At 40.2% G+C, this 22454-nt stretch overlaps 1 protein-coding gene across 1 annotated transcript in view; it reads right to left on the bottom strand.

The window, feature by feature from the left end:
• soga1 (suppressor of glucose, autophagy associated 1) overlaps nucleotides 1–22085 on the bottom strand; it is a 123841-nt gene extending 101756 nt beyond the window's left edge. The window contains exons 1-3 of the mRNA XM_059334138.1: nucleotides 20764–22085; nucleotides 14471–14572; nucleotides 13445–13567 (exon numbers count right to left, since the gene is read on the bottom strand). Of these exons, the coding sequence (XP_059190121.1) occupies nucleotides 13445–13567; nucleotides 14471–14572; nucleotides 20764–21729 (1191 nt within the window). The 5' untranslated portion in view covers nucleotides 21730–22085. The remainder of the gene's footprint in view (nucleotides 1–13444; nucleotides 13568–14470; nucleotides 14573–20763) is intronic.
• Nucleotides 22086–22454: the final 369 nt, after the last annotated feature.

Raw genomic sequence — 22454 nt, 5'->3', positions numbered from 1 at the left:
GAAAATAGCTTTTATTAATGGGTTGTTTTCACATCCTTAACTCCCCTCCTCCATCCCAACCATCTCCTGTTCTCCTCCCTTTCACAACTCCTTTGTCAGCCTCTGACTCCTAATAAATGCTCTATTGTTCTTCTATGTTAAAGGAAAGCGTGTAGGAATTTAACGCCATTGAAAGCTGTGGTTTTACCCAGCAACAGAGCTATAGCATGTAATTAGCATTCTGTCAGGGTGCTGCTGAGCTGAGACAGTGCATGTGTGAATGTGTGTGTGTGTTCATGTTACAGGGAGTGTGTGTGATAGAGAGAGCGTAGAATTAAGAGAGTAGGAAAAACTCGAAGCAGGGAGAGCGAGGATTTCCTTTACTCACATTCAAAAAAACACACTATTCACAACACACACACACACAGGCACACGCACTGGCCACAGGGCAAACAGCAATATCGTTCAACAAGTGGCAGTTAGTCATCAAACAGATCTCTTGTGGGGTTTGTGTGTTTGATTGCGTACAACAGACAGTAACCCAGTTGGTCTGCACACACACACACACACACACACACACACACACACACACACACACACACACACACGCACACAAACACACACACACACACACACACACACGGCTTTAAAACCTCTCTGATAAAATCTACAGGGAGGGAAGTTGTTAAAGAGATGACTGTTATGGAAACACAACAGCCCTGTGTGCACTTTACTGGCTTTTGTGAGTTTTGAACTAAATATAAAAAGGACTGCCACAAAGACAGAAGTGTATTTTGAGGAACATTACTATAAAAATCACAGAAAATACACTTAAAACTTTTCAATCAAAGATATGATGCATTGATAAATTTCTTTTCACTTTCTTGCTTGTTTGATTCTTTAGCAGTACCACTGTTCAGCAGGTAGTCACTAATGTTGTCTGCCAGATAACAAGAAGAAGAATGACAGTTTCATCTCAGTGCCAAAGGGTGCTGCTGATTCTGCTATGCAGCAACATTGTTGTTCTGCAAATGGGTGATAGCAGAGCAAAACTAAGTCAATTCAATTTTGTGGCAAAAGTGACTATTTATTAGCGACTACATGCAATCCTACCACCTACTCCAACACTATAATTTAACTTACTAAAAGGAGTGGAAGCTTCAAAAGAAGGCTTAGCAAATAGGTTGTATAAAAGCAATGGACAGAGTGACTGTAATGTCGAACATTGGTTTTTGGCTGTCAGCATTTTTTTTTAAACCAGCGCATGCACAGAAGGGACTGGGAGCTGGATTGACACAATATATAAGATAATGCTAGAGATAGATAGCTAGTTAGCTAGCTTGGTGAGGAAAATCTGTAATTCAAAACAAAGTCATACAGCCACAATTTTCGGTGGCCAAAATTTTACAATTGTTACAATGTTACTATGCAAGTTCAGATACCTGAACTAACTTTCCTGAACTTAAAACACACTGTGAAAAGGTGAAAATCCCAAACCACACAGTGCTGTGGTAGCAACCTTTCTCACCCTAAATCACGCCCTGCTTAACCATACTTTTTAAAATCAACATTATGCTGTATTGAAGAAAACTTGAAAATAGCAACTGACACCATAGCTTCATTAGGAAAATGTTTACTGAGGCAATAAATCAAGTGAGAAGTAAGGTCATTTTCTCATAGATTTCTGTATAGTCTGCCTTTTTTTTTTGCAACCAATCAAGTCGCCCCCTGCTGGCCATTAGATACAAGGCAGGTTTATAACACTTCCACATTGGCTTCACTTCAGGCACTTCAGGCCTGGAGGTTGCAGCTTGGCTAGCAAGTTGACATTAGCTAATTAACATTGTTTTTTGGTTGAAACTGGATAACTGAGAAGCTAATGTTGTTCCAGGACTTGTTTTTAATGGATACATTTGTCCACTGCTAGTAAAGAGATAGTCAAACTCATTGTTAATATTTTATTGGCTATTGTGAAAGCTAACAAGAAACAGCATATACTGAAGACCATAGTGTAGATCTTGTAAAGAGTATGTTTCCTCTTTGACAGAGGTAAGCAGTTTCTCTCTGCTTCCTTCTTGTGCTAAGCTAGGCTAAACACTCCTTCGACCCATCTTTCTGTGACGTACAGATGTACAACTGAATTATTTCGTTAACTAACCCCTAACAAGCTAACAAACAAACATAATTTACTAAATCATCGGAACATAAGAGAGCTGTCCTCGAACTTAAACTCTTGCTACAGCACAGCAGCTTGGGACAACTTTGTTCCTGCCCCAGAGCGCTGACAGGAGAACTGCTACCCTACTGAAACATTCATGTCTTTTGGTGTGGGAGGATACATGTTAACCCGAGAAAAGGATTCAGTCAGCCCTGATGGGGTTAGAAATGGGGACCTTCTTGCTCTGTGGCAACATTAACGAACACAGACACTCAGCTTGAAATGGATTTATCACAACACTTTGCCCACTTCAAAGAACGAGCTCAGCAGCACAGAGCTTTGTTGTTTGAATGCCATTTGAGGCTGAAAGCCATTAGAGTCAGTTCACTATGGTATTGTTTCGTCAAATTTACCAAGAACATTAGCATTGTTGTTGTTGAATGCATGCAGGAGCCACAATTTCATTTATGGGTGCTCTTTCACTTTGTTTTTTTGTCTATCTGGGATTATTTTAGCTTCCTGCTGAGGTTTAGCCATTGTGTTGTCAAGTACAATAAAAGCAAAACCATTTATACTGATGTGAAATCTGACAGAAACTCTCCATCAATCTGTAGTTTTATTTACCTCAGCACTCTACAGTGGCTCAGTCCTGCATGTTACTGATAAAATCACCGACTGCAGCTTCATGTGGAGGAACGATGACTCCACTGACACCGAAAGCATCTGAGGTCTTACAGTCAACCTTGGAGGTGACAATATTGGGTTTTTTTTAATGAGCTATGAAATGTGCTTACAGAGTGCTGCTCCCTGTAGAATTATCGACTCCAAGCTGTTTAGCTGAACTCCTCAGTTTATCACAGATGAGAGTATTGCACAATCAGCTCGTAGATGCAGATTAGACAGATAAGAAGTGCTTTTGAATCTTTCAGCCACATCACCACTGCTGTCTATGTCTGGTTTCGTCACACATCAGACAAGCTTCATTGCAGTTACGATTGCAACACATCAAAAACAAATTAACAAAGTCTTATTTTGTAAGACGAAGAACTGGTAACTTGTGTGCAACAGTGAATAACTGGAAAATTTCCTCTGGGGAAATTCTGAAAGGGCCACGGGGGCTACTGCCGGTGTGTGTACACTATGATGAGATTCTTCAGAGATTTCAAACAATTAATACTAGTAGTGTTATAATACTATATTATATACAAGGAGCACAACTACAACAAGCATTCCTTTTCAAGTATTTATTTATACAGCAACCTATGCCCTTTAACCTCAAAATGTGTGTGTGTGTGTGTGTGTGTGTGTGTGTGTGTGTGTGTGTGTGTGTGTGAAACATGTGTATCTGGATACTACATGTGTAGCATGTGTGTGTGTGTAAGTAAAATTACATAAAGTTACTTGTGTGTGTGTGTGTGTGTGTGTGTGTGTGTTTGTGTGTAAAGCATAACGCAGAACGATACAGCATTGTATCCCTTTATTTTGTGTGGAAATATTATATCGATTCATGGCTGTCCAGTATCGAGATATAGCGTTCCAGTTGTTGAAATAATGCTGCAAAGTTAGGCTTTTTTATGTTTTATTAAAAAAATGAAAAAAATTCAGAGCAGTGAATCTTAAAATTAAGGAAAGTTTGAGAAAATGCTGCAGTTGTTGTCGTCCATACATGTTTGATATCAGTTAAGTTCAGTTTGACTGAATTTGGTCAGTCTGTGGGTTTGACTCAATTCAATTCAATTCAATTCAATTCAATTGGCTTTATTGGCATGACATAACAATGTATATATTGCCAAAGCAAGCATCAGAAAAAAAGATAACAAGATAAGGAAAGCAATATTTACAATAAATTATTATAATTCTGTTATTCATTTTAGATGAAAAGAAAAACTAATAACAATAAAATAAAGCAATATTTACAATCATTGAATTACAATCAACATATAATTTATACAATCTAACTGTCCCAGCAAAAAAAGAAGAAAAAATAAAATAAAAAATAAAAACAAAACAACCAACAGCTGTGTGTCACTGGCTGTCTCTCAGTGTGTGACAGGCAGAAACATAGACTGCTGCTAATCTAGAGCTCTGTGACTCTTCCCCGAGGAGGAGCGGCAGTTTGGCTCATCTGACCATTTTAAAAAACCTTTTTTGACGGATTAAAATTTTTGGAAATATGTTTCTCTAATTAGTTCATATTTTTTACATTTGGTGAGGAAGTGTAGCTCTGTCTCAGGCTGACTGAGGCTGCAGTGGCAGCACAGCCTCTGCTCTGCAGGGAGCCAGCTCTTCCTGGTCCTCCCTGTTTCCACAGCCAGTCTGTGTTCACTCAGTCTGTACTTTGTCAAGGTTCGTCTCAGCTGTGGATCCGTCACCGTGCTCAAATAATCTGCTGTGGTGTACTGTCGCTTCAGATCCAAGTAGCACTGCATTTTGCTCTGTGTTTTGGTTTGTGTTTGCCAATAGGTGATGTAGTCTTGTTTTAGCTGTTTTGTAATTTGGTTGGGTCTGATTGGTGCAGTGCTCTGTCCCTGGGCTGTGTCTGTGGTGCAGGTTTGTGACCTCAGCCTCAGGACCAGCTGGCTCAGGGGGCTCCTGTTGCTCATCTCCTGGTATTGCAGGGCTTGGAAATGACTCTCACAATGCCACAATGCCACAATGACTCTCATTGTGGAGAAATAAAAAGACTGAAGTGAGATGAATAGACTGAGAATTTTCTCTTATTTGACAAAACAATTCTTGATTGAATTTAATTTTTTGGACACAAAATGCATTTAAACAGTTAAATCGCAATATATTGTATTGCAATACTCACCATATTGCAAAATGCTTAAAATCGCAATAATATCATATCATATCGGGATAAAATCGTATCGTGGGGCCTCTGCTGATTCCCACTTCTATTATATACTTTGTCACAGTAGAAATGCATTCACCAGTAGAGATTTGGAAATACTTTTTCCACCATAGTAGCTATTCTTGAGTGACAATCTAGCTAACTAGCAGACGGCTGGCTAGTTAGCTAGCTTGTTATTACCACCATGTTTTCATGCTACACTGATTACAGAAAATGAGCCGAACAAGTTGTCTCCCATCTGTCGACAGTGTCAGCATTGTTAGTTGTTTCTATGCATTGTACTACTCCAATGCTTACTCCAATGCTTACCTTACCCTAGTTAAGTAGAGTGTGCGACTTACCTGAAGCCATTTTGCATGGAAGGTTGCGTCTACAACAATCACAGATCTTTTCAGTGGCAATAGTACACATAAAAATGGCCACTTCTTTGACCATCCTGCTTTGTAGTGGAATGTCCATTCTACTCTCATTTAATTTCTATGATTATTCAGAAACTTGGTACCAAAACATGGAGATTTTATTTATCATTTTTATTCTGCTATACTGTGAGGTTTAATCTATTGCACCACATATTTGCAAAACACAGCCTTCAGATAAATGTAGTTGGTTTATAAATTACAAGATTTCCCTTTAAAATGTAGCACTAATAAAAGTACAATTATTTCAAAATCATGATGTAGTGAATCTACATAGTTATTTTTCCACCTCTGCTTCTGTGAAATACTCCATACTTCTATATCTGAACATGCTGATGTACTGGGAAACATTAGCTTCAGATTCTTTGTCTGTGCCTGTCAGAGAGTGCTTGTTAACTAAAGACACTTTTTTAAGCAAGAGAGATAACACAACTTCATTCTGCACATAAAATAATAAAAGGGAGACATTTTTGGTTCTCTACTCTTTTATCTATTTAGTCAGTGGATTTCCTGCAAAAGCCCGATATTGCATCAGCTCATCACTGCTGTGTCTGTGTGAGTGCTGTCATCATTTCATAACAAGAAGTATTAACAGCCCTGGAACTCAGCCACTATAACTTATCACAATGTGTCAAACATGTACCACTTTCTACAGCAGGGATGGGCAACTGGAGGCCCGGGGGCCGCATACAGCCCGCACTCTCACTTGAAGTGGCCCTCAGTACAACTACATGCATTTGAGCATGAAATCTTAAAAGTGCAGTGTAAAAATGCACAAAATGACTTCTTGCAATTAATGTTGGTCCGCTGTTCTTGCACTGAAAAAAAAAGAAATTACAGTAAGTGGCTATTTTTTATTTGATTCAAACTTTTTGTATTCCTATTTATACTGTTATACATGCATTTGAGCATGACATATGTTAAGTAACTGCACTGTTAACATATTAAAAATTGTAGTTCCATCATATCTGGTGAAGTGCACGGTCCTATATGTGGCCCTGTGGTAGTGTCGATGAAAAATTGTGGCCCCCTCCTGCATTTAAGTCGCCCATCCCTGATCTACAGTATAGGCAGGCAGGTACGAACTAAATTTCCATATCACTAATGCAGCTGCTCTCTTGCTCACAATTTATGATCTGCTGTAAAATACTGCATAAAATGACAGAGCAGTGTATATATTTCATTCACGACTTACAGGATTTTGCAGTGAGTGACTCTGAGGTAACCCTGGTGTTGATGTTTAGCATTGTTGCTGTTGACCTTTTTGTCATTCGTCCAACATTCTGGCCTCTCGACACCCATTTAGAGGATGTTACATCACAAGTAATCTGCTTCGTGTCTATATATAAAACCATTATGTGTGAAAGAGAGAGAGAGTCAGTGGCGTGACAGCTGTTCCAGTACAGGCTGTGATCTATCTATCTTTAGAGAGAGAAGAGAGAAGTGAGAGAGAAGAGAGAAGAGAGAGAGAGAGAGAGAGAGAGAGAGAGGAAGAGAGAGAGAGAGAGAGAAAGAGAGAGAGAGAGAGAGGAAGAGAGAGAGAGAGAAAGAGAGGAAGAGAGAGAGAGAGAAAGAGAGAGAGAGAGAGAGAGAGAGAGAGAGAGGTGACAGAGGGACGTGGAATGTGATGAATTCCCACAATCCTTGGCATGTCATTTGGCAGTTAGAAAAGTGCGATCGCACCCCCAAAATCAGCAGCCATCATCCCGTCCAGCCATCTGTTCATGCATACATACATACATAAATACATTGATACATACGGGACTCTATCCAGCAGCGTAGATATTATAGTAGTGGTAGTAGTATTTGCAGTAGTACTTGATAGGGCTAATGATTGGTTTCTTTATTGATTATCATTTAAATCAGTAGCTCAGGTGATAACATATCATAAAATAGTTTAAAATAGCTCTGAGGCAATGGGTTGACAACTTCAAATTGCTAATTTAGTCGACCAACAGCTCAAAACTAATAGTTATTCAATATTTAATTATAAAACAGAGACAAGCTGCAAATGACCACATTTGAGAGGCTGGGACCAGTAAATGTTTTGCATTTTTGCTCGATGAATGATTTAAAAGAAACACTGATTGCCAAACTTGTCAATTTCACTCTTCAGTTAATCAATAAATCATTTGAGCACAATTCAAAACACCCTGCATGGTGTTCTAATGAGAGACTCAATCACCAGTACAACCAAATCTTTCCTCACATTCACATTGTAATTTTCAATCTCATATGCAGTGAAATGCTACACTGTAGAGCCCATCTGTGGTCAATGAGAACTTCAAAAATAGCAGAATAAAGTGAAAAAAGCTGACTAGTGTACTGTAAAGAAAGGATTTTAAAAGGCTTTATTTTAGCCAATATCGATAGTGGGTGGTGTCCAAACCAAGAAGAACAATGGTGATTGTGAGGTAATTAATGGATTAAATTGTGTGTTTATCTGCTGTAGTGTAAGCTGCAAATGTTAGTACAACCACTTTACTAACCTTCTAACTACAGTAGTGCCTTAGCTTATCTCCAAAGACAGAAGCATCTGTCATGCTCTTTAGTTGGTTTTGCGAAGTTTACACTTCAGTAACTCTAAGCTTGTGCTGGTGCCAGTGTGCCAAAAGTTGCCAAAGTCATCAGATATTCCCCTTTTCTCTTGTGAGAGTGAAGCATTCTGTTGTTGTGTGACCAATCACTAATCCTATCACAGTGTTCCTCTATTAAAGTGTGTTTTCCTATCGTCCGCTTTCAAACCATGAAAGGGGTTGTATTAGCACAAATAGTACTTAAAATACTTTTTTATTTATAACTATTAAGAAATAGTGGAGTCTAGTGAACAGATTGCTACAGTGCTGTATAAACTATAATGTTAGAAATACTCAGGACATGCAGCAGAAGTAGTACAACTTTGTTTAATACTGGCATGACACACACACATACACAGTTCCTACTGGGAACAGGGATGTAATGATTGATGCTTGTATGGAAACTCTACTTCCTTCAGTGTGTGCATGACTAGTAATGAATAGTGGGGGTTCAAACATATGTATGTGAAAGAGAGAAAGATGCAAGAGGAACACTTTACTGGAGCTCATACAGAACAAGAACTAAACTGAATCCAATTTTAGCTCACACACACACACACACACACACATACACACACACCATAGCATATGGAGATGAGGCTGGGAGCTGGCTCTGTTCAGATAAATGTACCGGATACTGCTGCTTCCCAGCTCTAATCTGTGTGTAAGATTATGTTCTTCTATCTTTATGAGGACCAGTTTGAGTTTAAGACCTTGAGATCAAGGACATATTTGAAAAGTGAGGTCTGATCCCTACTTCCTCAAATTGCCTTCGCCTTTTCGAAAAGTTAAGGCTTGGAGTCAGGCATGTACTTTTGAAAGTTAGGGTTAGAAGCTGGTAGTATATGCTCTATGTAGTTCACATACTACATTCTGTTTTTGTCAAATAAAAAACAAACTATTCTTTTCAAGAACAAGAATTGACATATAATTCAAAATAAAGGCTTTACTTAACAGAAATGTCAAAATAAAGGCTTTACTTAACAAAAATTTCAAAATAAAGGTGTATCTTAAATATGATGATATTCATAGATATTTTCACTTTGCATGAACAATATTGGACCATAGAGCATAGAGTTACACCCTTGTAGCAACAGCTGTTATAGCTATAGTATGGAGGTGGTATAGTCATGGGAAATGTGGGTGGAAGAGGAGCTCCAGTGTATAGAGCAAAAAAGGATAGTAGGAATTTTTGGGCCTGCTCTTAAAAACAATGGACTACGTCAAACAACTGCATTCACTGTGTATAGAGTGCTTACATTTCCCATAGCACAGACTGGTGACATGGGTAGTAAAATATTATACATGGTACAGCTGTCCTGCTTTACAGTCACTGCTGTAGTAGTCTGAGGTCTCCTTATTTGGGCAAGAAGCAGCTAGCTATGCTAAACTCATCTTGGTCCACTCTCTATACTGAAGGCTTAGAGATGAAACTGATGTCTTCTTATCTAAAACCTGATGAGATAAAAAAAAACAACATATGTTGCAAGATGTTGGTTATGCTCTGTTTACTCAAAACACACAAGTGTTGGATTATTTGTGGTCAGCCCTTTAAGGCAAATGCACAACTGATTCTCTCTGGATAATGGTGAACTACAACTGCTGTGTTAACACCATGAGAATCGTAACAACTATTTCCTCTGTGTATGTCCAGATGTCTGTAGCCTGTGGGAATGAGAGAAGTGTGTGAGTAGGACAGGAAATGATGTCAGACATTCTACCAGCTGCCCCCCCCCCCCCCCCCCCCCCCCCCCCCCCCCCCCACACACACACACTTAAAAAGTCACATGGAAGCCGACACAAAAAGGATTTTTTAAAAACCCAAATAACAGCATGTGATGGTCATAAAGCAGATGTTGTTGTCACTTAATGTGCATGTGACAAACACATTTACACAAACACGCACTCCTTTTTTGCTATCTAATTCACTCAGTTCTCTTTTTATATCTTTTCTCCATGTGTCTTCATCACTGGGCGCACATATTCTTGCTTGAGTAGCACTAGGGACTCGAAGGACAGACAGAGAACAGGAGGACAGACAAAGTTTGAATGAGCAAAAAAAAAGGTGTGAGAGAGTTCATGTGTGTGTGCTCCACTGCACCAGTTTAAGTCTGTGTGTGTGTGTGTGCATTTGCATGTGAGTGAGTCATCACATCAGAGCCTTAAAGCATCAACAGTAGTTAAGCCAATTTCTTTTGTAAAGCAGCTCAGTGTGAAGCAGCTCAGCAAGTCAAGGTCAAGTTGGACCGTGAAGTACACTCACTGGGATTGTCCAACAGCTTGAGCTTTACAGTGAGTAAATATCATGTAATCGTCCAGAACACAAAAGCTACATTTGCCCCAATTTAAGGGCATTCATTGATTTTCCCATATTGAGAGGAACACTGAGTAAAAAACTCAGTAAACACTGACTCATTTGATATTTTATCCCAATTTTTCCTCGGCACCTTTTTTATATATAGTCGGACTTGTCTGGCAATCTGTGACTTCTTGCACCAGAAGATAAAAACTTCGTTGACATAAAACTCACTTGACGTAAAATTCAAGTGAAAACGATGAGCATTACATTCATGCTAAACATACAAATTCCTTCTGTCATGTCACATCCAGCTTTTCTGCAGCCATTTGTGGAAATTACACTTACAAGGCCTGAAGTCAGTGGTTCCCCAACTTTGTTGTCTAGGAAAGAAATGTGAATTGGGTAGGACCCTAATCCCCTGGTTTGACACCACTGACATAACTTAAGGCGGAACACAGTTGTTATATGTAAAAAAAAACTGCTAAATTCTCTTTTCAAACTGTACCACAAAAAAGTGTCAATTTGCGAAACCAACATGAACCAACATGCCAGATTTTAGCCTCAAGGAGCAAAAACTGAGGCCGCCAAAGGGTGGGGAAATTTTTGTGGACCGAGCAACCAAGCAACCAACAGAGGGAGCTAAAGTGCTAGTGGTTAACCTGCTGTTAGCATGCACGTTATAGCTTAAAGTTATGTGGTGATGATAGATGGGAGTGTATGCATCGCTGGTTGCTACGATGACAGTGAGATAGCTGAGGAAGAATGTTTGGCTGTTGCTTGCTTGGTTGAGAAGCATACTGCCAATGATAGCAACATGCTAAATAGCTTTATATGTTGTTAGCCGTTTGTTTTTGGCTAGCATGCTGTTAGCTGATTATGTTGGAGACAAAAGTGAATACAACTTAACTACGAAGGGGTGTGTTGAGTGGGTGGGTGCAGGTAAAGCCTTCTCTGAGTCGTGTGCCCTATTCAAAGAGTTAGCATTTAGCATTAGCTACAGCAAATGGCGTGTTGAAGAAGATGAAGCATTTTGGTGTCCAGGAGCTTTTACTGCTGCTACTTTCCGGATTTTTAGGACTTAGGTACTTGCATTGAGTTTAAAGACATTCAAACCACTTAACTGTCGATAGTCATTGACTTTTTTTAAACTGCTGGTTAAGTTATTTTCCAGAAGAGTTGAATCAGTGATGAGTCACAGAGGCAGGAGTGAGTGTCTGTTTTCATAAGACTAATGATAAAGCCACCAGAATAAACAGAGGAGTGACTGAGAGAGGCAGGCAAAAGAGAAGCTTAGCATGGGATTAATGCACCACACACACACACACACACACACACACACACCATGGTGTAATTTGACCTGTCGTCTGAGTCTTTGGCTCTGGCAGCGAGACGACACAATCAGCCATGTGTTGTGAGAGAGGTCAGGTTTGTCTCCCTGCAGTGTATATTTTTTTCCGTATCCTGTGTTTATAATCCCTCTGCTAATGCAGCCAACAGATGCAAACATTACACTTTTTTCTCTCAAGTTTCTCTATCTCCATCATCTCTGACCTCACTCTCCCACTCCTTATCCCAGCACTACCATTGGCTACTAAAGATTTAAATTCAAGTCAGACGTCCATTCCAAATCAACTAATCCTTCTTGAATACCTTGTTTCGCCCTCCTCTATGTTTGTTTCCGTTCCTTTCTTTGATTTCTGTTGGTTTCTCTCTCTCTTTTTATGCATCTCTCTTTCTCTTTTTTCTATATATTCCTCCCCGCCTCATCCTGTCTCTCTGATTGGCTGATTTGAATTTTCAAAAAGTGACCAATCCCCCTTTTTTTTCCTCCCCTCAGAGACACAGGATGTACGCTCATCATTTTCCCTCCTTCCTTTTTTCATTCCTTCCTTCCTTTTTCCAAAAAAACAACCAGATGGTGAGACAGCAACGGAGAGACAGACAGCAACAGCTGGCAGAAAGCCCTTGGAGAGTGACATCACAGTCTCACTCTCATGCATGCTCTTTTTTTATAGGATATAAAGACCTCATTGTATCCTCTATCACATGAAAAAATGTTGGCGGCAGGCTGTGAATTTGACAGAGTGCATCCATAGTCCAGGGTCAGCGTGACAGAAAACACACACAGCAGCTTCGCCCTGCACTCAGTGTGTTTGTGTTGAACTGGCCTTTACCAGGGATTCCTGAAGTAATCGGGATGACTGATGTGTATGTGTACTGTGAAGGACGCTCATAAAAGACTTGTTTATATATACTTTTATTGCATCTGTGTGCTGAGAGTCTGAATGTATTGCATGCATTCAGTGTTTCTAATCCAGTGTGACGATCGGCCCATATTTATCTTAAACAGGGACATTCCTCAAACAAATCAGTGGAAGCCTGACCTCACCACATATGATCCCCTGGCTTCAACAGGGGGAACACAGCAGCATGTATGTAAGAGGCACAGCCGTATCAGGTCCTTGAACCTTGGGCAATAGTGATTAGGTTTTGTTTTCTAATGTTATCGACTCCTGTCTGGTCACAGCACCACCAACACATGAGACAGAATTTCCTATTCAGATCATCACAGCTATTATTTGTGAAAAATTGCACACAAAAAATAGAATCTTATAAACCAAGGGTGAGTTTTTTTAATGACCCTGACAAATAAATGTTTATTTTAGCTATGGCATTATAAAGATATGGAGAACATTTCCATGTTTCAACTTTTTCCCAAAAACTGAGCTTTGATTTGGAGTAGAGACTATGCACTCTAAAACCAGTAATAACAGAGGAAAAAGTAAAAAGAAAGTAAATAATTAAAATTGCAGTTGCTATTTAAAAATCACAGGTTTGTGCAGGATGTCCCATATCATGCTAGTGATGATTCTCTCTGACCAGTCAGTGGTCTGCAGTGTTTTAACTCCACCCTTTAGTATGTGCTCAGGTACCATGGTGGTACCAAAGCAAGTACTAGGTACCATCCACAACTTTTGCTTAAGGAAAACCAAAAAAGCACAGAATCAAGCTTCAATATCCTGCTTCCACTAGAATATGTTGTATATTTTGCATTAACACAGCCAATCTCAAAATGTGAAATAAGGTCAGAACTTCTACTTATTTTATACACAGTTCCATTTAGCTATTTTATTCACTTTCTCCCAAAGATGCGACACTTACTTTGACATCTTGCTCCAGCGTTCGTATCAGTTCTCCATCCACCTGGCCGGTCTGGGCCACTCGGAGAGAGCGCCGCTCTGCCTTTCTCAGCCGGTACTGCAGGATGCGGCAGGTCTTGTTAGCCTGAGAAACAGAAGCTGTGTGAGTAGATGATGGTAACTCAACTAGGGTTGCAAAGGGTTGGTAAATTTCTGGTAAATTTCCAGAAACATTCAATGGGAAGTTAAACTCGGGAATTTTAGAAATATCCCAAATCCAAAAAACATGACATTTCAACAAAATTATTTGAGAGTAGAACTTCATAATTCATATTTTTTTCATTATTCTGTTGAACAATCAATTCTTTCATTGGACAACAAAAACACACCTCACCCCCTGATCACACACATTCAAAAATGACGTATAATGACCACTCCCCCTCCCTCCAAAAATCTAAAAAAAATCCCATTCAAAAATTTTAAAAGGAAAAGAGCCCCTTTCCTTCCAAAAAAGTCCAATTCAACATGTGAATGAATTGAACATGTGATGGAGGAATGCACAGTGCAGAGTAGGGGGCGTGGCCTCACCAGGGTGTGGCCTCAGTAGCCCTGGAGAAAGCAGTGTGCTATTTGCAAGTGTAATTGCATGAAATCTGGTTGTTTTGGTCAAGATTATGCTAAAATATATTTTCACAACTATATTTAAGTTCCTTGTTAATGGCCAACCTTCAATTTTGTAAATTCACGGTTTATTCCCGTTTATTCACATAAATTTCCATGGAAAGTTTTCAACTTTGAAAATTCCCAGAACTTTGCAACCCTAATCTCAACACTCTTTGTTACCTTGCTTCATTTTATAATGCCTTACAAGGAAAATTGGGTAGCACCTTTTGATCAAAAACAACAAACATTCAGATGATTGATTGACCTCTATCATACTTGGCTGTTTCAAAACATTTTGCAGCATTTGCCTGTTTTATTCATTTGAATTTCCAAACGAGAGCACAGATTACATGCTTTTAGTCGGTCTGCCCGCCCACTGTTGTACCTGTTCCAGCTGTTGCCGCAGGTCCTGCAGCTGGTAGACATCATCCTCCATGTACATGTCCCTCATCTCCAGCATCTCAGATCTCAACTCTTCCATCTCATCCTGCAGACAAGGAAGAAAAAGAGTGTATAAGTGCATCTGTCATTTTAAAATCACTCCTCTGATAGCAACCTGCAGTGAAGGAGCTGTAATGTATTGTAGAGTCTTCTAACTGCCAACAGCATTATGTGCACATATGTGGGCCATAAAGGGACTCCTTTAATGTTTAATAGGAGTCATTAGAGTTTTAGCATCTTTGTCATAAATGCAAGACAATCATCATCAAAAAATCATCATCCATTAACCTTGTTCGTAATCAATCTTCATCTTCAACATCCTCATTATCTGGATAGCCATTAGTGTCTGGTGTGTAATATGCTCTCAAGTCAGATAAAAGGGGTCATCAGAAATAAAGATCTACTTGTTTTAAGAAGCAGAATGGTGTACTAGGTTATATAATATGACACCATATTGATTCTCCTTTCTCTATTTCAGCCGGAGGGTCAAAGGTCAGGGTCAGGTCATCTGATTATTTCAGAGGAGACTATTAACAGACCCTGAAAGGGAATTCCTGCACTCATCTCATAAAAACATCTACACGAATGCTTCCAAAAAAGCATGAAATACTGGCTCTCTAAACAAGCCACTACGTGTGATTAATTTACAGTAGTTTTGTTATCTTACTCTCTTATTAAAGATGAACTATTCATTTATTTCAGCCCGACAGCATGAATTGCATCATGTCTCCGAATCGCATTCAAGGTGCAGCTTTGTATTAGCGTGTGTGTCTGCACTGAAACGAACCACACCCCACCAGAAGAAGTCTGGGTTGCTGTCGGGCATTATGGGACAGCAGGCTGGGTGTTACACAACGGTGTGCTTCCAAAGAGTGTGTAATAAGTGTGCTGGCACAAATCTGTGTGCGTGATGTGTAAGCAAATTAAGCAAAAGGAGTACAAGCGGCTATAGTAGTAGTAGTAGTGCTGTCAAAATGTACTAGGAATGTGGGTCAGCCTCTGCAGAGCTCCGACTGTAGCAACAATGAGCTCTGGGGATGTGTGTGCGTGTGTGAGTGTGTTTGTGCGCGTGGAAAAAGACAGCAAGAAAAGGGAGTTAGTAGGCAGGGTGTGTCTACGCTGCTACTACCTACAGTGTAAACTATTTGTGTCAGTATGGATTGGAAACATGTTAACAATTACGTGTGTGGTTTAGCATGCAGCAGACGGTGTGAGTTTGTTTTGTGCGTGTGTGCAATCTTGTGAAAGAGATTTGTTGATCGAGCTAAAATAGGCTGCAGCAAGACGCAATCTGCACGCTACTGACCACTGTGCTACACATCTGCAATACAGAGGAGGGAGGAGGCAGAGATGAGGTGAAATAAGGGAAGAAGGGAATGGAAGGAAAGGAAAGGAAAGATCAGAGAAGGAAAGGAAAGGAAAGGAAAGGAAGATCAGAGAAAGAAAGGAAAGGAAGTTTAGAGAAGTAAAGGAAAGGAAAGGAAAGGAAAGAAAGATCAGAGAAGGAAAGGAAAGGCAGAACAGCGAAGGAAAGGAAAGGAAAGGAAAGGAAAGGAAAAACATGACAATAAAGTAAAGGGAAGAAACAAAAGGAGGGGAAAGGAAGAAAAAGTTAGGTGAGGAAAAGACTGAAAAACAAAGAAAAGAAACAGAAACAATAAAAGTAAAGGAAAGGGGTAGAAAGAAAATGGGAGCAAAGACTAGGGGAAAGGGAAAGAGAAGAGGGGATGGTACGGGAAAAACAGAGCATGAACGAAGCGTAGACAGGGAGGGAGATAAAACACGACAGCAGAGAGTGAGAATGTGAGGACACGAAACGAGGGAATCACAAGTTAATGCGGCGAGAGACTGTGAGAGAGCGAGCTGGTCCACTGACCTGCTTTACACTGCTAACTAAAGAAGAACTGGGAAGATGGTTTCTATCATGTGAGCAAGCAGACAGTCAGGAGATTCAATCAACCAATCAGATGTCAGATTTGTGTGAAATCATCTGCTGACAAAATGATGCGTCTATCGGCACCTCAGAAGCTCTCTAATTAACATGTGACAGGTCATTTATTAAACAGAAAAATGAAGTGTAAAATCAACATATTGTAGTTTTACAGAAAGGGTTTTGTTTACTTTGGCCAGGCTAGCTGTTTCTATCTGCTTCCAGTCTTTGTGCTAAGCTAAGCTAAGCTAATCTAAGCTAATGGACTGCTGGCTATAAAGTATCTATCATATTAGAGTATATGTTTACTAATATGCACTAATATGAAAAGCGCATAATGCAGAAAGCAATGCTTGGCTTGAATGAGAAATGGTGTTTTTAAATTATTTAAATGATCAATTGACTGACACTGAACAGAAAGTGCTGTTTCACTTTGATTTTTTGGGAGGCTTTTTCTCTATTTGACTGTCACCAATTGATTGATGGTGGGCATACAGTATTATTTTTATTATTTTATTATTTTTATTATTATTCTTTATTTGAATGATCACTGATTATTTGATTGATGGTGTGCTTACAGTATTGTTTTTTTATTATTTTATTGTTTTTATTATTATTCTTTATTTGACTAGTCACCAATTGATTGATGGTGGGCATACAGTATATTTTATTTTTTTAATTTGATTTCTATTTATTCTTTATTTGACTGGTCAGCAATTGATTGATGCTAATGCACACACGACTATTTAGCTTTAAATTTAATTAATTAATTTATTTTTGGATGTTTATTTCTACAGTTGTTATTCTATATAAAGAATATAAAGTCAATAAAGTCATTTGTTCAAGTAGCGGCCTTGGGTGCAGTCACATTGGTGCCAAATCCACAAAGAAAAGGTCAATTTTCATTCCAGCTCAAAAATTCACTGTACTGGCCGCCATATTTGTGATCTGTGAATTTTACCCTTTAAAATCGCTCTCAAAAATCCAATATCAGTCAAGCTGCCATCACGTGTCTGTCTGCCTGTCACATGTACTATCTTCAAAAGATTTTGATTTATATAATTTCTGTCTCTGATGTGCTGAACAGTGTTAAATTCAGCATGAATATTAAGCATTAAGTAGCACCATCAAACGGGTTTATTCAAAGAACCCATGACCTTCACATTCTGAGAACTGCCACAATAATACAGGGGAATAAAAGTTCCTCTCAAGTGATAAATACAATTTGTTTAAAGCACATTGAGCAGTGAAACTGTTGACCTCTACTTCCAAGTAATGAATGTGTCATTATTGAAACGTAGTAGTGAGTATACAGGCACAGATGCTCAACTATTATCTTTAATTGTTGTCACAGGACAGACATTCCTGTAAATTAAGCTCAGAAAGGCCTATCTTTGTGACACAGCTGTAACAGGAAGTCAGCAGTAAAGACCTGCATGTTATTTATCATGTCTGAGGGCAGCATGTGGCTCAAAATGATAATTTAATTAATTGTTGGGGTTCTTGCTGAGTGAGAGCAGCTTCAACAAGGTGTGTGAGAGAGTGAGACAATCAATCAAACTGCTGTAAACATGTCAGATAGTAATATTCTGGCTGTGGGAAAGGAGGAAGTAGGTGAGGAGGTAGTGAGGAAGATTTGATTGCAAACCACCATGTTCTCTCACAGCTTTAACAGCATTAAGATCATATACTCACTGATATATTTATTCATAATAACAGAGATTCCAACAGCTGTTAGTTGTCTTCATCTCCTAATTACCAACCAAATAGGAAATAGTAGCTGCACCAACAAACAATCAGCATATTGACACGGTCATGAAGCTGTAGTGGAAGACAGACAGACATTAAGTCTGCACTGACAGAGAAAGATGATGAACATTAAGGGTGGAAATAGAGAGAGGCAGTTGGGGGGTTTTGAAACTGAATCTTAAAGAATTAAAAATCAGACACAGAGTGAGAGATTGCAGGGGGAGCCTGAAACCACTGCAGCACCATGTTTTCATCTTCTGATTACTAACCAGGTGTTCCTAACAGCTGCAACAACTGACACATCCACTCTCACATCACTGCCAGGCCTCCCACAAGGCTTTGGGGTGGTCCAAATAAGGTAGCTCTGTTACAAGCTGTCTTATATATTCAGGCGGCAGCTCTGTAGTACCACAGATAAACACACATGCAAAATCTGCACCGCAATGATACACCTATCTTATCATATAGTCTTATACTCAACAAACAGTGCAAAAATAGGCCTGCGAACCATATTAACATCTAAAAAGACATCAATTTAGATGCATCAGAGTAAGGGCAACAACTAGTGATTATTTTTAGAGCCTAATCTGTCAACACTGGCCTATTAAAGGTATATTGGTATCTAGAGGTAGGAAATATTTTAATATAATGCAGAAAATAAAGCTTGGAGTGATTTAGAAATTGTGTTCCCTATTTGTTTATTTATTTATTTATGATTTTTTTAAAATGTCACCAATTGACTGATACTGAACATACAGTACTGGTGATTATTTAGCTATGTATTTTTATTTTTATTTTGCTTAGTTAATTTCTAGAATTTGTTGACTGTAATACATTGTATGTAAAATAATGTATAATAATATCCATTATTCTTTGATAAGGTATATGTTTTAAAAAAGCAGTAAATACCTTTTTAAAGTCATATGGGTGCAATATCCACAAAGAAAAGGTCTATTTTCATTCCAGCTACAAAAATTCACTATATGAGCCAACATTTTGGCAACTACATTCTTGCCCACTAAAATCTGTATGAGTCTCAAAATCCCATATCAGTCTGGCTCTAATTAATTCTGTGTAGAGGACTTCAAAAAATGTTTTCCCCTACCAACAGTCAAAACCCCCCAAGCTATTCAACTTACATTGATGTTAAAATAAATAAATAATCAATAAAAAAGCAGCAAATCCTCACAATTAAGAAGCTGAAAACAGAAAATGTTACATCACAAAAGAGGTTTGCTTGATAAATGCTTTAAATCAACAATAATTTGGGCGCCAAAACAATAATAGAGAAATAGTCCTCATTATTTTGCTGGCTAGCATAACCAAAAGTAATAATATAGTGAAATACATCATGATAATCAAGGTTGTTTCAGAACAGTGGGATTGTTTTAAGTCATCATTGACTTATGTTTCCAAGAGCAGCAGGTGTGCTTAAAAAATAGTACATGTCAACTTCCCCATACTGATCAATTGTGTGAAAGTCTGAGAATCTAGATTCTCCCAGACTGATGAGGTGGTCCTCCTGTTTAGCCAAGTGCTGCTGATCAATCACGCTGAACAATCAATCTCTGACAATTATTGGCTTGTCTGGTAACTGCAGTTAGTGCTCAGGGACATGCTAATATAATTGATCCCTCCCCTAATCAATCACTCTCAAGGCTGCATGGATCCGCTTGACCGGTGGATCCACTTATATCACATTCCTCTGCCTTTAGTGAGATGCCTTTAGTATCCAGATCTGATGACATGCCCATTGTGAGTCCAGGTACTTGTGAGGATTGTTGTTTTGAGTGTTGATGTTTTGGAGTTTGTCAGTTTGACACAGCAATAGAATTTGTTGTTGGTGTCAAATACATGATGTTGGCCTTTGCAAGGTGCAAAAAATAGGCCTCAGTACACAAATATATAAGAATTGGGAGGTCAGAATCCATGTTTAACTGAGTATTTCAGGATGGGATTGATTCTGAAACATCATCTAGGATGCTTAAAGTCCTTGTTATGCAAATGCTAATTCGACACCAGAGTGAGGCAGATTTCACTGCAGGCTTCAGAGACTGACAAGCCCTCGGGCTGCTGAGTTAAATAACATCCTCGCCTCCATCATGTGAGCTAGGGGGAAAACAACACTGGCAGAAAAATTATGTTGAAAAGCCTCTATCTGCCAAAAAATATTACATCCACATTATAATTTCACATGTCCTCTACATCACACATGCAGATATTCCACATGAAACATGCTATGCAAGGCTGCATGTTTTGCTCCTGCTACTGAGGGTGCAGACTCTATTCATAACATTATCATGCTCCTTGTAGTGAGGAGTTCAGGAGAGTGAACTGGTAAATAAACTCAACGGACTTTTTATAAAATTAACAGAGAGAGGTTTTGTTTTTGCACTGTATTCTAAAGACAAGTAAACATAATGGAATCAAATAAAAGCTATAATATAATTGTTGTTTATGCTGACTGCCATTAAAAGTATTTCCCATCTGTTCTGGTCTGTCAAGAAATGTAAATCTACAAATTCATAGTTGACACCATGTAAATATTGTGGACTTACTTTGAGGTAATCATTCTCAGATCTCAGCTCTTCTATTTCCCGGACAAACTCCTCTTGCATGCCGTCCATAAACTCCTCTGTGAGGTCCGAGAAAGCCAGGGATGTGCTGGCAGGCACCCTGCTGTCAAACGAGGTGACCGAGCGCTCCTCGCCGGGGGATATGCTCCCTTCCCCGGTCTCCACGCCCAGAGAGAGCCGGTCTTTGTCGTCCCTCTCCCCGGAGGAGCAGGTGGTCTTGGCGGCGGCATGGTGGCTAGCTCTGTCCGCCAACACGCCATTCCTGAGCGGCTTGTCTCCGTCCGGCCCACCGCCTCGGCTGCTCCTCGACTCGGCGTCGCTGCTCACAGCGTCCGCCGAGAGCTTGTTTTCCTCAGAGGCGCAGTCCGACAGCTCGGAGCTACTGTCGGTCGGGGAGAGCTTCCCCGTGGCGCAGCCGGAGTCCTTAGATAAATCATCGGATCCTAAGCTGGCGTCCGACACCTTCCTCCGTCCTCCGGTGCTCTTGGCCGTCTTGGCTGCTTTAGACAACGACGCGGAGGAGGACTTCCCCACCGGTTTGCCACCACCGCTCTTGTCCACTTTACCGTCCTTTCCTGCAAGACTCCCCACGGGGCTGCGCCTGGAAATGCGGCTCCCCAGGTGGATGGCTCCCGGCTTGACGCTCAGGGTCGGGGTACCAATCCCTCCGCGGATCTTGGTCAGAGACCAGCCGGGTACATCCTTCGGTCTGGCCGGGGAGGGAGCCCGGTTTATCTTCTTTTTCTCTCCCGGCGGCCGAACGGACACCACCGCAGAGAGCTCCGGCTGCTGCCCGGGCACCGCGTGCTGCGTCTGCCCGCTGTCCGAGCCCTCCGTCCCGCCTCCGCTTTCCATCTTCTGCCGGAGATGGAGTCTCCGTTCCTTGGGCGAGGCGAAGACGAGGTGAGTCGGAGAGTTATGGACATCAACCTCCTTTGTTTTTGTCATTCATTCCGTTTAGGCCGAAACAAGAAAAACCGAAACGAAACCTCCTATTTGGGGAAACAGGAGGCAGAAGTTGGAGTGCGAATAAACAACTGCAGAGCAAAACAAAAGGAGGGGATCCTCGCTCCAGCCACAATGAGAGCTCCTGTAGTGCCACAAGGCGAAGAAGCAGGAAGCGGAGACCAAAAACTGCACAAACGTAACATGTAATCCCGTTTTCCACTGTGTGTGTAGTAATGCTGTAAATTATTCCACTTTGCTCTGATAGATCCTCCCCTCCTCTCTTCAGGATGTGTCTCGATGACCGGTTAGCCGGTTCCTGCACGGAGGAGTAGTGGTGAGAACAGAGAGCCAGTGTTGTGGATGGTCTACCCTCTCTCCCTCTTTCTCCGCCCAGATAACGGGATGTAGCCCTGGAGGAGAGAGAGAGAGAGAGAGAGAGAGAGAGGGGAATCTCATCTCTGCAGCTCTCTGTCGCCACCATTGCAGGATATTAGAAGCACAGAAGGAGCAGGCAAAATAAAATATGTGCATGTATGGATGCTGTGAGAGATGCATCAAGAGCAGGATTCATAATGGCTCGCTACCCTAATTTATAAAGGCTATTCCAGATGTTCTCATTCTTTTTTTTATTTATCTGAGGACCCTTTACTTAATTTGAAATGCATTTCAGAACATACGACAAAACTATTCAGTGCATACACAGGCTAAATAAATCATGGATTCGG

The sequence above is a fragment of the Centropristis striata genome, chromosome 5 (assembly GCF_030273125.1).
Source record: "Centropristis striata isolate RG_2023a ecotype Rhode Island chromosome 5, C.striata_1.0, whole genome shotgun sequence".
Lineage (NCBI taxonomy): Eukaryota > Metazoa > Chordata > Actinopteri > Perciformes > Serranidae > Centropristis > Centropristis striata.
This window is presented reverse-complemented; position numbering and strand designations above follow the sequence as displayed.